This window comes from Pseudophryne corroboree, chromosome 5 (genome assembly GCF_028390025.1).
Source record: "Pseudophryne corroboree isolate aPseCor3 chromosome 5, aPseCor3.hap2, whole genome shotgun sequence".
In the NCBI taxonomy this organism is placed as follows: Eukaryota; Metazoa; Chordata; class Amphibia; order Anura; family Myobatrachidae; genus Pseudophryne; species Pseudophryne corroboree.
The window spans coordinates 794,818,736-794,836,498 of NC_086448.1; the positions used below are offsets into that span (position 1 = coordinate 794,818,736).

A 17,763-nucleotide genomic window follows, 5' to 3' on the forward strand; every position below is an offset into this window, starting at 1 on the left:
TAATATATCCGTTCTCTGCTATATCCGTTCTCTGCCTGAAAAAAAACGATACACAGCAGCAGCCAGTCACACAGTGTGACTCAGTCTGTGTGCACTCAGCTCAGCCCAGTGTGCTGCACATCAATGTATAAAAGGCAAAGTTTATAATAATTGTGGGGGAGACTGGGGAGCACTGCAGGTTGTTATAGCAGGAGCCCCCAGGAGTACATAATATTATATTAATTTAAAATTAAACAGTGCACACTTTTGCTGCAGGAGTGCCACTGCCAGTGTGACTAGTGGTGAGGTGACCAGTGCCTGACCACCAGTATAGTAGTATATTGTTGTATGTATTGTATACTATCTCTTTATCAACCAGTCTATATTAGCAGCAGACACAGTACAGTGCGGTAGTTCACGGCTGTGGCTACCTCTGTGTCGGCAGTCGGAACTCGGCAGGCAGTCCGTCCATCCATAATTGTATTACAATATATACCACCTAACCGTGGTATTTTTTTTTCTTTCTTTATACCGTCGTCATAGTGTCATACTAGTTGTTACGAGTATACTACTATCTCTTTATCAACCAGTGTACAGTGCGGTAGTTCACGGCTGTGGCTACCTCTGTGTCGGCAGTCGGCAGGCAGTCCGTCCATCCATAATTGTATTATTATTATAATATATACCACCTAACCGTGGTTTTTTTTTCATTCTTTATACCGTCGTCATAGTGTCATACTAGTTGTTACGAGTATACTACTATCTCTTTATCAACCAGTGTACAGTGCGGTAGTTCACGGCTGTGGCTACCTCTGTGTCGGCAGTCGGCAGGCAGTCCGTCCATCCATAATTGTATTATTATTATAATATATACCACCTAACCGTGGTTTTTTTTTCATTCTTTATACCGTCGTCATAGTGTCATACTAGTTGTTACGAGTATACTACTATCTCTTTATCAACCAGTGTACAGTGCGGTAGTTCACGGCTGTGGCTACCTCTGTGTCGGCAGTCGGCAGGCAGTCCGTCCATCCATAATTGTATTATTATTATAATATATACCACCTAACCGTGGTTTTTTTTTCATTCTTTATACCGTCGTCATAGTGTCATACTAGTTGTTACGAGTATACTACTATCTCTTTATCAACCAGTGTACAGTGCGGTAGTTCACGGCTGTGGCTACCTCTGTGTCGGCAGTCGGCAGGCAGTCCGTCCATCCATAATTGTATTATTATTATAATATATACCACCTAACCGTGGTTTTTTTTTCATTCTTTATACCGTCGTCATAGTGTCATACTAGTTGTTACGAGTATACTACTATCTCTTTATCAACCAGTGTACAGTGCGGTAGTTCACGGCTGTGGCTACCTCTGTGTCGGCAGTCGGCAGGCAGTCCGTCCATCCATAATTGTATTATTATTATTATAATATATACCACCTAACCGTGGTTTTTTTTTCATTCTTTATACCGTCGTCATAGTGTCATACTAGTTGTTACGAGTATACTACTATCTCTTTATCAACCAGTGTACAGTGCGGTAGTTCACGGCTGTGGCTACCTCTGTGTCGGCAGTCGGCAGGCAGTCCGTCCATCCATAATTGTATTATTATTATAATATATACCACCTAACCGTGGGTTTTTTTTCATTCTTTATACCGTCGTCATAGTGTCATACTAGTTGTTACGAGTATACTACTATCTCTTTATCAACCAGTGTACAGTGCGGTAGTTCACGGCTGTGGCTACCTCTGTGTCGGCAGTCGGCAGGCAGTCCGTCCATCCATAATTGTATTATTATTATAATATATACCACCTAACCGTGGTTTTTTTTTCATTCTTTATACCGTCGTCATAGTGTCATACTAGTTGTTACGAGTATACTACTATCTCTTTATCAACCAGTGTACAGTGCGGTAGTTCACGGCTGTGGCTACCTCTGTGTCGGCAGTCGGCAGGCAGTCCGTCCATCCATAATTGTATTATTATTATAATATATACCACCTAACCGTGGTTTTTTTTTCATTCTTTATACCGTCGTCATAGTGTCATACTAGTTGTTACGAGTATACTACTATCTCTTTATCAACCAGTGTACAGTGCGGTAGTTCACGGCTGTGGCTACCTCTGTGTCGGCAGTCGGCAGGCAGTCCGTCCATCCATAATTGTATTATTATTATAATATATACCACCTAACCGTGGTTTTTTTTTCATTCTTTATACCGTCGTCATAGTGTCATACTAGTTGTTACGAGTATACTACTATCTCTTTATCAACCAGTGTACAGTGCGGTAGTTCACGGCTGTGGCTACCTCTGTGTCGGCAGTCGGCAGGCAGTCCGTCCATCCATAATTGTATTATTATTATAATATATACCACCTAACCGTGGTTTTTTTTTCATTCTTTATACCGTCGTCATAGTGTCATACTAGTTGTTACGAGTATACTACTATCTCTTTATCAACCAGTGTACAGTGCGGTAGTTCACGGCTGTGGCTACCTCTGTGTCGGCAGTCGGCAGGCAGTCCGTCCATCCATAATTGTATTATTATTATAATATATACCACCTAACCGTGTTTTTTTTTTCATTCTTTATACCGTCGTCATAGTGTCATACTAGTTGTTACGAGTATACTACTATCTCTTTATCAACCAGTGTACAGTGCGGTAGTTCACGGCTGTGGCTACCTCTGTGTCGGCAGTCGGCAGGCAGTCCGTCCATCCATAATTGTATTATTATTATAATATATACCACCTAACCGTGGTTTTTTTTTCATTCTTTATACCGTCGTCATAGTGTCATACTAGTTGTTACGAGTATACTACTATCTCTTTATCAACCAGTGTACAGTGCGGTAGTTCATGGCTGTGGCTACCTCTGTGTCGGCAGTCGGCAGGCAGTCCGTCCATCCATAATTGTATTATTATTATAATATATACCACCTAACCGTGGTTTTTTTTTCATTCTTTATACCGTCGTCATAGTGTCATACTAGTTGTTACGAGTATACTACTATCTCTTTATCAACCAGTGTACAGTGCGGTAGTTCACGGCTGTGGCTACCTCTGTGTCGGCAGTCGGCAGGCAGTCCGTCCATCCATAATTGTATTATTATTATAATATATACCACCTAACCGTGGTTTTTTTTTCATTCTTTATACCGTCGTCATAGTGTCATACTAGTTGTTACGAGTATACTACTATCTCTTTATCAACCAGTGTACAGTGCGGTAGTTCACGGCTGTGGCTACCTCTGTGTCGGCAGTCGGCAGGCAGTCCGTCCATCCATAATTGTATTATTATTATAATATATACCACCTAACCGTGGTTTTTTTTTCATTCTTTATACCGTCGTCATAGTGTCATACTAGTTGTTACGAGTATACTACTATCTCTTTATCAACCAGTGTACAGTGCGGTAGTTCACGGCTGTGGCTACCTCTGTGTCGGCAGTCGGCAGGCAGTCCGTCCATCCATAATTGTATTATTATTATAATATATACCACCTAACCGTGGTTTTTTTTTCATTCTTTATACCGTCGTCATAGTGTCATACTAGTTGTTACGAGTATACTACTATCTCTTTATCAACCAGTGTACAGTGCGGTAGTTCACGGCTGTGGCTACCTCTGTGTCGGCAGTCGGCAGGTATCCAATACTAGTATCCAATCCATCCATCTCCATTGTTTACCTGAGGTGCCTTTTAGTTCTGCCTATAAAATATGGAGAACAAAAAAGTTGAGGTTCCAAAATTAGGGAAAGATCAAGATCCACTTCCACCTCGTGCTGAAGCTGCTGCCACTAGTCATGGCCGAGACGATGAAATGCCAGCAACGTCGTCTGCCAAGGCCGATGCCCAATGTCATAGTACAGAGCATGTCAAATCCAAAACACCAAATATCAGAAAAAAAAGGACTCCAAAACCTAAAATAAAATTGTCGGAGGAGAAGCGTAAACTTGCCAATATGCCATTTACCACACGGAGTGGCAAGGAACGGCTGAGGCCCTGGCCTATGTTCATGGCTAGTGGTTCAGCTTCACATGAGGATGGAAGCACTCAGCCTCTCGCTAGAAAACTGAAAAGACTCAAGCTGGCAAAAGCACCGCAAAGAACTGTGCGTTCTTCGAAATCCCAAATCCACAAGGAGAGTCCAATTGTGTCGGTTGCGATGCCTGACCTTCCCAACACTGGAGGTGAAGAGCATGCGCCTTCCACCATTTGCACGCCCCCTGCAAGTGCTGGAAGGAGCACCCGCAGTCCAGTTCCTGATAGTCAGATTGAAGATGTCAGTGTTGAAGTACACCAGGATGAGGAGGATATGGGTGTTGCTGGCGCTGGGGAGGAAATTGACCAGGAGGATTCTGATGGTGAGGTGGTTTGTTTAAGTCAGGCACCCGGGGAGACACCTGTTGTCCGTGGGAGGAATATGGCCGTTGACATGCCAGGTGAAAATACCAAAAAAATCAGCTCTTCGGTGTGGAGGTATTTCACCAGAAATGCGGACAACAGGTGTCAAGCCGTGTGTTCCCTTTGTCAAGCTGTAATAAGTAGGGGTAAGGACGTTAACCACCTCAGAACATCCTCCCTTATACGTCACCTGCAGCGCATTCATAATAAGTCAGTGACAAGTTCAAAAACTTTGGGTGACAGCGGAAGCAGTCCACTGACCAGTAAATCCCTTCCTCTTGTAACCAAGCTCACGCAAACCACCCCACCAACTCCCTCAGTGTCAATTTCCTCCTTCCCCAGGAATGCCAATAGTCCTGCAGGCCATGTCACTGGCAAGTCTGACGAGTCCTCTCCTGCCTGGGATTCCTCCGATGCATCCTTGCGTGTAACGCCTACTGCTGCTGGCGCTGCTGTTGTTGCCGCTGGGAGTCGATGGTCATCCCAGAGGGGAAGTCGTAAGCCCACTTGTACTACTTCCAGTAAGCAATTGACTGTTCAACAGTCCTTTGCGAGGAAGATGAAATATCACAGCAGTCATCCTACTGCAAAGCGGATAACTGAGGCCTTGGCATCCTGGGTGGTGAGAAACGTGGTTCCGGTATCCATCATTACTGCAGAGCCAACTAGAGACTTGTTGGAGGTACTGTGTCCCCGGTACCAAATACCATCTAGGTTCCATTTCTCTAGGCAGGCGATACCGAAAATGTACACAGACCTCAGAAAAAGAGTCACCAGTGTCCTAAAAAATGCAGCTGTACCCAATGTCCACTTAACCACGGACATGTGGACAAGTGGAGCAGGGCAGGGTCAGGACTATATGACTGTGACAGCCCACTGGGTAGATGTATGGACTCCCGCCGCAAGAACAGCAGCGGCGGCACCAGTAGCAGCATCTCGCAAACGCCAACTCTTTCCTAGGCAGGCTACGCTTTGTATCACCGCTTTCCAGAATACGCACACAGCTGAAAACCTCTTACGGCAACTGAGGAAGATCATCGCGGAATGGCTTACCCCAATTGGACTCTCCTGTGGATTTGTGGCATCGGACAACGCCAGCAATATTGTGTGTGCATTAAATCTGGGCCAATTCCAGCACGTCCCATGTTTTGCACATACCTTGAATTTGGTGGTGCAGAATTTTTTAAAAAACGACAGGGGCGTGCAAGAGATGCTGTCGGTGGCCAGAAGAATTGCGGGACACTTTCGGCGTACAGGCACCACGTACAGAAAACTGGAGCACCACCAAAAACTACTGAACCTGCCCTGCCATCATCTGAAGCAAGAAGTGGTAACGAGGTGGAATTCAACCCTCTATATGCTTCAGAGGTTGGAGGAGCAGCAAAAGGCCATTCAAGCCTATACAATTGAGCACGATATAGTAGGTGGAATGCACCTGTCTCAAGTGCAGTGGAGAATGATTTCAACGTTGTGCAAGGTTCTGATGCCCTTTGAACTTGCCACACGTGAAGTCAGTTCAGACACTGCCAGCCTGAGTCAGGTCATTCCCCTCATCAGGCTTTTGCAGAAGAAGCTGGAGGCATTGAAGAAGGAGCTAGCACGGAGCGATTCCGCTAGGCATGTGGGACTTGTGGATGCAGCCCTTAATTCGCTTAACAAGGATTCACGGGTGGTCAATCTGTTGAAATCAGAGCACTACATTTTGGCCACCGTGCTCGATCCTAGATTTAAAGCCTACCTTGGATCTCTCTTTCCGGCAGACACAGGTCTGCTGGGGTTGAAAGACCTGCTGGTGACAAAATTGTCAAGTCAAGCGGAACGCGACCTGTCAACATCTCCTCCTTCACATTCTCCCGCAACTGGGGGTGCGAGGAAAAGGCTCAGAATTCCGAGCCCACCCGCTGGCGGTGATGCAGGGCAGTCTGGAGCGACTGCTGATGCTGACATCTGGTCCGGACTGAAGGACCTGACAACGATTACGGACATGTCGTCTACTGTCACTGCATATGATTCTCTCAACATTGATAGAATGGTGGAGGATTATATGAGTGACCGCATCCAAGTAGGCACGTCACACAGTCCGTACTTATACTGGCAGGAAAAAGAGGCAATTTGGAGGCCCTTGCACAAACTGGCTTTATTCTACCTAAGTTGCCCTCCCACAAGTGTGTACTCCGAAAGAGTGTTTAGTGCCGCCGCTCACCTTGTCAGCAATCGGCGTACGAGGTTACATCCAGAAAATGTGGAGAAGATGATGTTCATTAAAATGAATTATAATCAATTCCTCCGCGGAGACATTGACCAGCAGCAATTGCCTCCACAAAGTACACAGGGAGCTGAGATGGTGGATTCCAGTGGGGACGAATTGATAATCTGTGAGGAGGGGGATGTACACGGTGATATATCGGAGGGTGAAGATGAGGTGGACATCTTGCCTCTGTAGAGCCAGTTTGTGCAAGGAGAGATTAATTGCTTCTTTTTTGGGGGGGGTCCAAACCAACCCGTCATATCAGTCACAGTCGTGTGGCAGACCCTGTCACTGAAATGATGGGTTGGTTAAAGTGTGCATGTCCTGTTTTGTTTATACAACATAAGGGTGGGTGGGAGGGCCCATGGACAATTCCATCTTGCACCTCTTTTTTCTTTTCTTTTTCTTTGCATCATGTGCTGATTGGGGAGGGTTTTTTGGAAGGGACATCCTGCGTGACACTGCAGTGCCACTCCTAGATGGGCCCGGTGTTTGTGTCGGCCACTAGGGTCGCTAATCTTACTCACACAGCTACCTCATTGCGCCTCTTTTTTTCTTTGCGTCATGTGCTGTTTGGGGAGGGTTTTTTGGAAGGGACATCCTGCGTGACACTGCAGTGCCACTCCTAGATGTGCCCGGTGTTTGTGTCGGCCACTAGGGTCGCTAATCTTACTCACACAGTCAGCTACCTCATTGCGCCTCTTTTTTTCTTTGCGTCATGTGCTGTTTGGGGAGGGTTTTTTGGAAGGGCCATCCTGCGTGACACTGCAGTGCCACTCCTAGATGGGCCCGGTGTTTGTGTCGGCCACTAGGGTCGCTTATCTTTCTCACACAGTCAGCTACCTCATTGCGCCTCTTTTTTTCTTTGCGTCATGTGCTGTTTGGGGAGGGTTTTTTGGAAGGGACATCCTGCGTGACACTGCAGTGCCACTCCTAGATGGGCCCGGTGTTTGTGTCGGCCACTAGGGTCGCTAATCTTACTCACACAGCTACCTCATTGCGCCTCTTTTTTTCTTTGCGTCATGTGCTGTTTGGGGAGGGTTTTTTGGAAGGGACATCCTGCGTGACACTGCAGTGCCACTCCTAGATGGGCCCGGTGTTTGTGTCGGCCACTAGGGTCGCTTATCTTACTCACACAGCGACCTCGGTGCAAATTTTAGGACTAAAAATAATATTGTGAGGTGTGATGTGTTCAGAATAGGCTGAAAATGAGTGTAAATTATGTTTTTTGAGGTTAATAATACTTTGGGATCAAAATTACCCCCAAATTCTATGATTTAAGCTGTTTTTTAGGGTTTTTTGAAAAAAACACCCGAATCCAAAACACACCCGAATCCGACAAAAATAATTCGGTGAGGTTTTGCCAAAACGCGTTCGAACCCAAAACACGGCCGCGGAACCGAACCCAAAACCAAAACACAAAACCCGAAAAATTTCAGGCGCTCATCTCTAGTTTTAACATTAAAAACCCCCATTAATGTTTACATGAAAAGGAAAATGGAATCTCATGTTAATGCTGTGATACATTGTTATCTATCCAATATATTCCAGTAGATAGCAACATTTCACAGCATTAATATCAGATTCCATATTAATGCTGAGAAACATTGCTATCTACTGGAATATATTGGATAGATAGCAATGTATCACAGCATTAAGATGAGATTCCATTTTCCTGATCAAGAAAACATTAATGAAAAAAAAAAAAAGCTTCTAGCTACAATTACCACTGTTTTTGATGCTTTTTTATCAAGAGTTGTCTTTTTTTTTTTTTTTTTTGATGTTAATTATTTTTTTTGATGTAAAATTTTTTTTTCTGACTACTCTTACAGCCTATCTTACTTAGCTCCACAAGACCTCCATGGTGGCCAGGAAATAGCAGACCACCAGCTGGGCTAGCCCCTGAGGCCTCATAGACTGCAGCCTACTGCTGTTCTTGTGCCTGGCGCGCGGGCAGCATCCTATATGCCCGGCGCAGGTATTCCACCAAGGTTTCCTCTTGGAAAGTGCAGGCCACGGCAGCCTGGTGTTTTTGTCTGCGGCGAGTGGTGGTCTTTCTTCTCTGCTTTCGGCCTGCGGGCTTCTTGGATTTACGTGGTGCCATTGAGTGGAGTTGTAAGAATTTTGGGCAAATTGGTAACTGAAAAGAAGCAGAAAAATAACATAAGGTGGTGCATAGAGAAATAAAAAGAACAAAATAAAAACTCTCTCATTTACTTTGTCTATAGAAATATAAGGCGGGATGTAATAGCATCCTAGTTTTCCTGAGGTGCGGGATGCCGGCCAAACTTTTTTAAGCGGCAATCATTTACAAGGCAAGATCAAGACTTGTACATGGCTGCCGCTTTTTAAAAATGTCTGACCTGTATTCTGCACCTCCGGCAAACTCGGATTATATTACATCCCACCTATTGTCTGATAACAACAATACAGGTTATACATAAAACACTTGTTCCAACAATGTAAACTCAGCGAAACAGAACGTAAAAAATGAGTACATATAATAAACAGATGGTAATAAATACAAAAATAACATTGAATTTATGTCAAAAGGTGTAAAAGGGAACTCCTGGACATAAGAGAGATAATAGCCGGAGACTATATTGAAGAATGTGGATCTAATGAACTCCAAATTGGGTTAAAATAATAATCAGAGATTCCACATCAATAAGAAGCCGTTCCCATTGTATAACACAGTATAATAACTGTAGCCACCGTCACCGGTGTTTATTATATAGATGAGCATTCTGACTAACAATAATCCTCGACTATAGATATATTTCAATACTAAAATGAGACTAAAATGAAAACGGAGATCCACTGACTAAATCGTCACTAAAACAAAGCAAAAAAAGTGACTAGAACTAAAACTAAATATAAAATTCTTGTCATAATGAACAGTGGTGGTAATTAAAATAATAGTCTTATAAATGCAACTACAAAAGTGAAATCAAAGCCGGCTACTTACCTCGAGATGTTCTGCTGAAGCTTCCAAGATGGTATGGCAGTAAACTGCCTGGATGAGAGATTATATAGCCACAGGCCATGGGCCGATGACATCAGAATGTGCTGATGACATCACAATGGGCCTGCTGACATTCTCTGGAACCCTCCTGTCATGTACAGTTAAGGCTGAGCTGATGGACTTTTAGTTGTATAACTGGGAAAACAGGAGGAGGAGAAATAAGTATTCTCAGGTTACTGAGGGATGCTCTGACCTTTATTATTAAAAAAAATACTTATTTTAGTTTAACATTAAAAATCAACATATGGACACCCGTGTAATAAAACCTACATTATATAAACCTTAGAAGAACGCAATCCCACGGGAACTGACCGAAAAATACCAGTAAAGATAAGGAACTTTACTTTAGTAATAGAGAGATTCTCTATGCATATAATCCGGCAGTCCCACCGGCCTAATAAATAACATACAAATTCCTACATGGATGTATAAGAAAAGATTAAGGATAGGTATTGGTGGAAATCAATATAAGGTACAGAACGTGTGTTCTTACATAAAAGCCACGCAACACTGTGTCACACATAGATGGTTAGCGCTGAGTTATACAACGACAGTCTATTGCCATGGTCTTCAACCTGCGGCCCTCCCGCTGCTGTGGAACTACACATCCCAGCATGCCCTGCCACAGTTTTGCTATTAAGGCATGCTAAAACTGAGGCAGGGCATGCTGGGACATGTAGTTCCACAGCAGCTGGAGGGCTGCAGGTTGAAGACCCACGGTCTATTGTAACCACAACAGGTGCTTGACCAACAAACTGCGAGAGGTGTTCGGCCTAAAGAACTAGTAACGTTGCCAAGCATCTCACAAAAGAGGCTTCTTCCAGTCTTATGCTGGGTACACACCGGAGTGACGGCAATCATCAGCCAATTACAAGCCCAGGCAGCTACTGACTAACAGTAAGTGATCGTGTAAGAGGGAACACGCAGGCTGACCTGACACAGGTCTATGTAGACCACACTCTGCAGGTATTCCGAGGCCTCCATGCTCTTCTTCTGTATCGCCAGAACCTGCACCGCTTTCACGCAGGCCTCCAGCTCCATCACCCGGCCCCCTGGACTGCAGATAACAAGATATTATTATTAGGGGTTTAACCCCTTCAGTGTCTGATTTTTCGAATTTGGTCACACCTCCCAGGGCAGATTTTTAATTTGCTTTACCTGCGCGTTGCCAGGGGTTTCATGCACGTTGCCAGGGGTTTCACACGCCGTGTCATGATTTTTGCCAGGGGTTTTATGCTCTGGGATCCATGCTCGTTGCCTTTGGGAATGCTAGTTGCCTAGGGATAGCTAGGGATGGACACCAACCATCGATGATTCAAAATCATTGATGGTCTATGACCGATGTACTCTTACCATTGATGGGGAGAACCAGATGGTTTCCCGCCATCGATGGTTCAGTGCTACCGATTTTTTTCCCTAAAATTGTCAGGGCACGGAGCTTAGCTCCACCCCCTGATACCCACTAAGCCACGCCCCTGGTCCGCCCGCATGTGTACTGTAAATAGATAACCATCGATGGATCCATTCCTGATGGTTTTACACCATCGAGCTTATCCATCGATGGATAACCCACCGATGGCCATCCCCAGGCAGCATGTGCTGGCAGGCACTATCCCGCCAGCACTGATATCCTGTTCCTCCATCCTCTCTTCATTCCGTTCTGACGATGGGCGTTTGCAGAATGACGTGATCGCATGATGACGTCCCGACACTATTGCGTCATTCTGCAAACGCTAACCGGCAGAACAGAGTACAAGGAGGAGGGAGGGGGAGCAGTGGTATGCCCGGAAAATTTCCGGGGTTGCCAGTCTGATCAGCGCAGCTGGGCCCGGAAATTTTCCGGGCATGCCACTGAGCGGGTTAAAGCAGGAGAACAAAGGACTAGAACAATAATTAAATGACAATATAAATAAAAGACATTACAGAGAATCCTTGACAAAGATGCCTGGTGCATTGAAACGCGTTGGTACAAGTGACCAGGGGACATTGCTTTATGCTTTACCAGCACCATTGGTCATATGACACCTTGGAGAATGGGATTTTCCCGGGATTCCACTCTCCTGTGATTGGTGATTATGTTTATGTTGTCCTTACTGTGAGCTTATGTGAGAAAGACTTTTAATACCCCTATTGAAAATCCCAACTTTGGTTATCACCTGTATCTTACACATGTCGTCCCTGCAAACTATATAAAACATGTCACCTTCTTTTCCCAAGACAGGATATCACTGCCACCTAGTGGACATCACCGGTTATGGTATACACAAACACTGCATAGTAAATGTCTGGTCCTGGATGCCTGGAAGAACCCAGGCCTTGCTCTAGGTGCCAACAGATGATCCCCACCAGTGTAATCTATATGAAATTAGGTTTTCTCTTTATTTTATTTTTGTAGTGAAAATTCTTCATTATCTCATCAGGAAAAGAAAACGGAGAAACACTTTTGTGATAACAGATTTTATTGATACTATATACATTTATACATGATATAACTGGCTGTATATAACACTAGCAAAGAGTAATGACACAACTACAGCATACACCCTCTGTAATGAGACAGCCACTAGGTCCATTGTGTGTCCGGCAAATGTGACGCTGGGTGTAATTTCCGGGCCTGTGACGCCAGCCTCTGCCTCAGCCCCTGTACCTCCAACATGAGCGCCCGCTCCTTGCCTTCCAAATCCCCTCTTCCCCGATATGGAGAGACTATGGAAACAGACACAGAAGGCGCACGGGATAAGTATACTCAGCCTCTGGCACAGACAATACCGGCTTTCTGTCACTGATCATAAAGAAATGTCAGGGGGTGACCCAGTAACACAGGTAACACCCATGTAAGGGGTATTATCCCCCAGCCAGATACAGCTCTAGAACAGGGGCGACGTTACATGGATTCTAGACATAAAGGGAAAGGAGTAGACACAAATGGCGCCTCATCCAAAATATAGCAGTATATAATGGCCTGATTCAGCGATGGATGCAGTACACACAGCAGCTGCGTCTCTGGATACATCCGGTGTCCGTACAACACTGAATCAGGCCCAATATCAGCAAAGAATCAGTGCAATTGCTGGGAATTGTGATCTGCAGAGAAAATAATACGCTTGGAACAAAATCCTGCAAAAATCAACTGAAACAAACAGCTGTATGGAATCCTCAGCGAGACCTGTAACCGGCTAATGGAGGGCCTCTAGCCAGCTCATACGGGTTACATGTAACAGCGCTGATGTTACCGGGCCTCATTCAGAGGTGGGCGCAGGCGCGTCTTGTGGCGGTCACCCGTCTGGTACTTTATGCAAACGTTACTACAACGCCCTTCCCTGGTGCACATCCGTGTGCGTGACTGTGCAAGAGCTGAGACGCCCACTATGAGCATCTGCAGATGCTGTAATAGCGCCTGGTGCACCTATAGAGGACGCTATCAGTTGCGGGTTCCAATGTATAGATAGATAGCGGATACTGTAAGGCTGTGCATAGTGCGTGTGTCCAGAGTGTCACCGCTCAGAACCTCAGCAGCAGCCCCTCATACGTCACACACCTCATCACCTATATACTCACCCCCACCCCCTCCTGTATTTACCTCTCCTCTACACGTTGCGTCTCCTCTGCTAGTCCCCTCTCCCTCACCACCGGTGTCTGATCAGCGGCTCCCTCCCGCATACAGATCTATAACAGCACTCTAATAGCACCCCACTAACCCAAGCGCACCCCGCTCTGCTTCTGCACGCCAAACTTTCCTCTATATACACTGTGTATTGTACAACTGTTACCGAGCCCTATATACTCCCAAGCGTTTGGTACTGAGGAGCAGATCACTATGTAACCTATGGCACCCACTTCAGAATGAACACGTCCACCAGTTGCAGTCACACTACCACTTACAGTGAGCGAAAGAACTTGAGGAGGACACGTCATTTAAGCAAACATTTTTTGGCTTGTTCTGACCGGCTGTGTCCATCTGCGCTGGATTTCTGTCCGAGGAACCAAGGTTCAAGTCACGAAGCCTTTCTGCATAAAACAAATATATAGTCACTGGCATGAAGTCTTCATTAAAGTAACGGATTCAAGGAAAGTTACATGATGTGTGAATATAAATAGGAGGACATCTGAAATATGTTACTTGCCACAGTTTATATTATAATGTGAAAGTGACTGGAAGGAAGACTGGTAGCCCCCCGAGAAGGAACCGTACCCTGGAAATAATGAACCGGAGGTCAGTAAGCACCTTTATTTCTCAGTAGCTGAGGTTTAGTTAAAATGTATGTATCTAGACTGCTGGGAAGGACTATTTACAAATCGCTGTATAAATTGGAGTACTACAGAGATTATATACACAGTGTAGACAGGACTTGCCGGCGTTACCCTGTTTATAGATCACACATATCACTCTACTACTAGAAACATGGGGCAGGATTATAGAGAAAGACATTACACCTCTACATACATGTCCCACATCATTACACCCCTACATACATGTCCCGCATCATTACACCTCTACCTACCTTCCCCACATCATTACACCTCTACATACATGTCTCACATAATTACACCTCTACATACATGTCCCCCATCATTACACTTCTACATACCTTCCCCACATCATTACACCTGTACATACATGTCCCGCATCATTACACCCCTACATACATGTCCCACATCATTACACCCCTACATACATGTCCTACATCATTACACCCCTACATACATGTCCCACATCATTACACCCCTACAAACATGTATCTCATCATTACACCTCTACATACATGTCCCAACATCATTACACCTCTACATACATGTATCTCATCATTACACCTCTACATACATGTCCAACATCATTCCACCTCTACATACATGTTTCTCGTCATTACACCCCTACATACCTGTCCGACATCATTACACCTGTACATACATGTCCCACATCATTACACCTCTACATACATGTCCTACATTATTACACCTGTACATACATGTCCCACATCATTACACCTCCACATACATGTCCCGCATCATTACACCAGTACATACCTGTCCCACATCATTACACCTGTACATACATGTCCCACATCATTACACCTCTACATACCTGTCCCTCATCATTACACCTCTACATACATGCCCCACATCATTACACCTCTACATATATGTCCCGCATAATTAATTACACCTCTACATACATGTCCGCATCATTACACCTCTACATACATGTCCCAATATCATTACACCTCTACATACATGTATCTCATCATTACACCTCTACATACATGTCCCACATCATTCCACTTCTACATACATGTTTCTCATCATTACACCCCTACATACCTGTCCCACATCATTACACCTGTACATACATGTCCCACATCATTACACCTCTACATACATGTCCCACATCATTACACCTCTACATACATGTCCCACATCATTACACCTCCACATACATGTCCCGCATCATTACACCTGTACATACCTGTCTCACATCATTACACCTGTACATACATGTCCCACATCATTACACCTCTACATACATGTCCCGCATCATTACACCTCTACATACATGTCCCGCATAATTACACCTCTACATACATGTCCGCATCATTACACCTCTACATACATGTCCCCACATCATTACACCTCTACATACCTGTCCCTCATCATTACACCTCTACATACATGCCCCACATCATTACACCTCTACATACATGTCCCGCATAATTACACCTCTACATACATGTCCGCATCATTACACCTCTACATACATGTCCCACATCCTTACACCTCTACATACATGTTCAACATCATTACACCCCTACATACATGTCCCCCATCATTACACCCCTACATACCTGTCCCACATCATTACACCTCTACATACATGTCCCTCATCATTACACCTCTACATACCTGTCCCACATCATTACACCTCTACATACATGTCCCTCATCATTACACCTCTACATACCTGTCCCCACATCATTACACCCCTACATACATGTCCCACATCATTACACCCCTACATACATGTCCCACATCATTACACCTCTACATACCTGTCCCCACATCATTACACCCCTACATACATGTCCCACATCATTACACCTTTACATACATGTCCCACTTTATTTCACCTCTACATACATGTCCCACATCATTACACCTCTACATACATGTCTCACATCATTACACCTCTACATACATGTCCCACTTTATTTCACCTCTAAATACCTGTCCCACATAATTACACCTCTACATACATGTCCCACATCATTACACCTCTACATACATGTCCCACTTTATTTCACCTCTACATACATGTCCCACATCATTACACCTCTACATACATGTCCCACATCATTACACCTCTACATACATGTCCCACTTTATTTCACCTCTAAATACCTGTCCCACATAATTACACCTCTACATACATGTCCCACATCATTACACCTCTACATACATGTCCCACATCATTACACCTCTACATACCTGTCCCACATCATTACACCTCTACATACTTGTCCCCACATCATTACACCCCTACATACATGTCCCACATCATTACACCTCTACATACCTGTCCCACATCATTACACCTCTACATACATGTCCCACATCATTACACCTCTACATACCTGTCCCCACATCATTACACCTCTACATACCTGTCCCCACATCATTACACCTCTACATACATGTCCCACATCATTACACCCCTACATACATGTCCCACATAATTACACCTCTACATACCTGTCCCCACATCAATACACCTCTACATACATGTCCCACATCATTACACCCCTACATACATGTCCCACATCATTACACCTCTACATACATGTCCCACTTTATTTCACCTCTACATACCTGTCCCACATAATTACACCTCTACATACCTTCCCCACATCATTACACCTCTACATACATGTCCCACATCATTACACCTCTACATACATGTCCCACAACATGGCCCGCAGGACCTAACTCGTCCCTTATTGGACTGACACCCGATACATTTTCTGCAACGATCACAAATGACTCTTCTTCTCGATGACACTCAATGTACTCTTATTCTCCAATACCTTCATCAACATCGAACAATTTATAATAAGGCCAATGTAGTCATCCGCTACTATGTTTGGCTATAGCTTATTCGTATGGGGAAGAGAAATAACATTATATATGCAGAACCACTAGAGATAGAATACCAGCTATAACAAGTTCCTACTTCTATGTAAGAAACATTTACTTTGCAAAGTACAAACCAAAATATTCATCTTCAGACTCCTGCAAGACGTCCTCGGGCTGCACCTCCTGGACCGCTGGGGCACCGAGCAGCTTTCTCCTCTCTGCATCTAAGGAAGACTTCATGAGCTGTTCTGTTCCCAGCTGAGAACGTCTGTTTGCCTCCTCTGCCCACTAATGAGAGGGGAATGAAGAGCACAATACGGAGAGGGTTAGAGAGCCACTCTGTACACAGTGTCCTGCCACAGTAGGGGGACCTTACAGATGGACAGAGGACAAATCCCAGTCATACAGGAAAGTATACGGCAGCATGGGTCAGTGTGACTACACGTTACTACAGAGTATGCATCAGCCAGACCCTGTAAGACTGTTCTATTGCCATATAAAACACACGCTGCATAGATACCAAACTATCCATACAATATTCTACTGCCATCCACTACAGACACATAGTCAGTCTCCGCTGCTGCCCCCCTTTCCCTGCTGTACCTCAAATCCCCAGCTCCATTCATTCCCCCACTCCTATTGTAGCCTATGCCCCCCCCCAGCTCCATCCATCTCAACTCTCTCACTGCTGTTCCTCCCCAGCGCCCAACTCCATCCATCCTGACCTCACTTGCTCCATCTAAGCTGCCGCCCCCACCCCAGTTCCATCCGTTCCCCAATCCCTGCTCCCTCTCTGCTGTGTGCCCGTGCGGCCGAGCTGCAGTATGGATGAGCGTGGCTACATCTGTACCCACAGTGTAATGTGAAAGTCTACAAATCAAAGGAAACCATACTTTGTTATCCTGACAAAAAAGGAAAAATGGCGCTTAGGGGTAAATGTATGAAGCAGTGATAAGAGTGGAGAAGTGAGCC

The 17,763-nt window shown here is 44.8% G+C and overlaps 1 protein-coding gene and 1 long non-coding RNA gene across 2 annotated transcripts in view; both read right to left on the reverse strand.

Moving 5' to 3' along the window:
* Positions 1-8,428: 8,428 nt before the first annotated feature.
* LOC134929476 (uncharacterized) lies at positions 8,429-9,693 on the reverse strand. The gene is made up of 2 exons (XR_010178581.1): positions 9,610-9,693; positions 8,429-8,781 (listed from the first exon to the last, which is right to left on the reverse strand). It is a non-coding gene; the product is annotated as an uncharacterized LOC134929476 (long non-coding RNA).
* A 2,487-nt stretch (positions 9,694-12,180) lies between these two features.
* LOC134929477 (TBC1 domain family member 31-like) overlaps positions 12,181-17,763 on the reverse strand; it is a 30,470-nt gene continuing 24,887 nt past the window's right edge. Inside the window, exons 2-4 of the mRNA XM_063925090.1 lie at positions 16,926-17,079; positions 13,549-13,674; positions 12,181-12,372 (exon numbers count right to left, since the gene is read on the reverse strand). Coding sequence (XP_063781160.1) covers positions 12,230-12,372; positions 13,549-13,674; positions 16,926-17,031 — 375 coding nt within the window. The 5' untranslated portion in view covers positions 17,032-17,079 and the 3' untranslated portion in view covers positions 12,181-12,229. The remainder of the gene's footprint in view (positions 12,373-13,548; positions 13,675-16,925; positions 17,080-17,763) is intronic.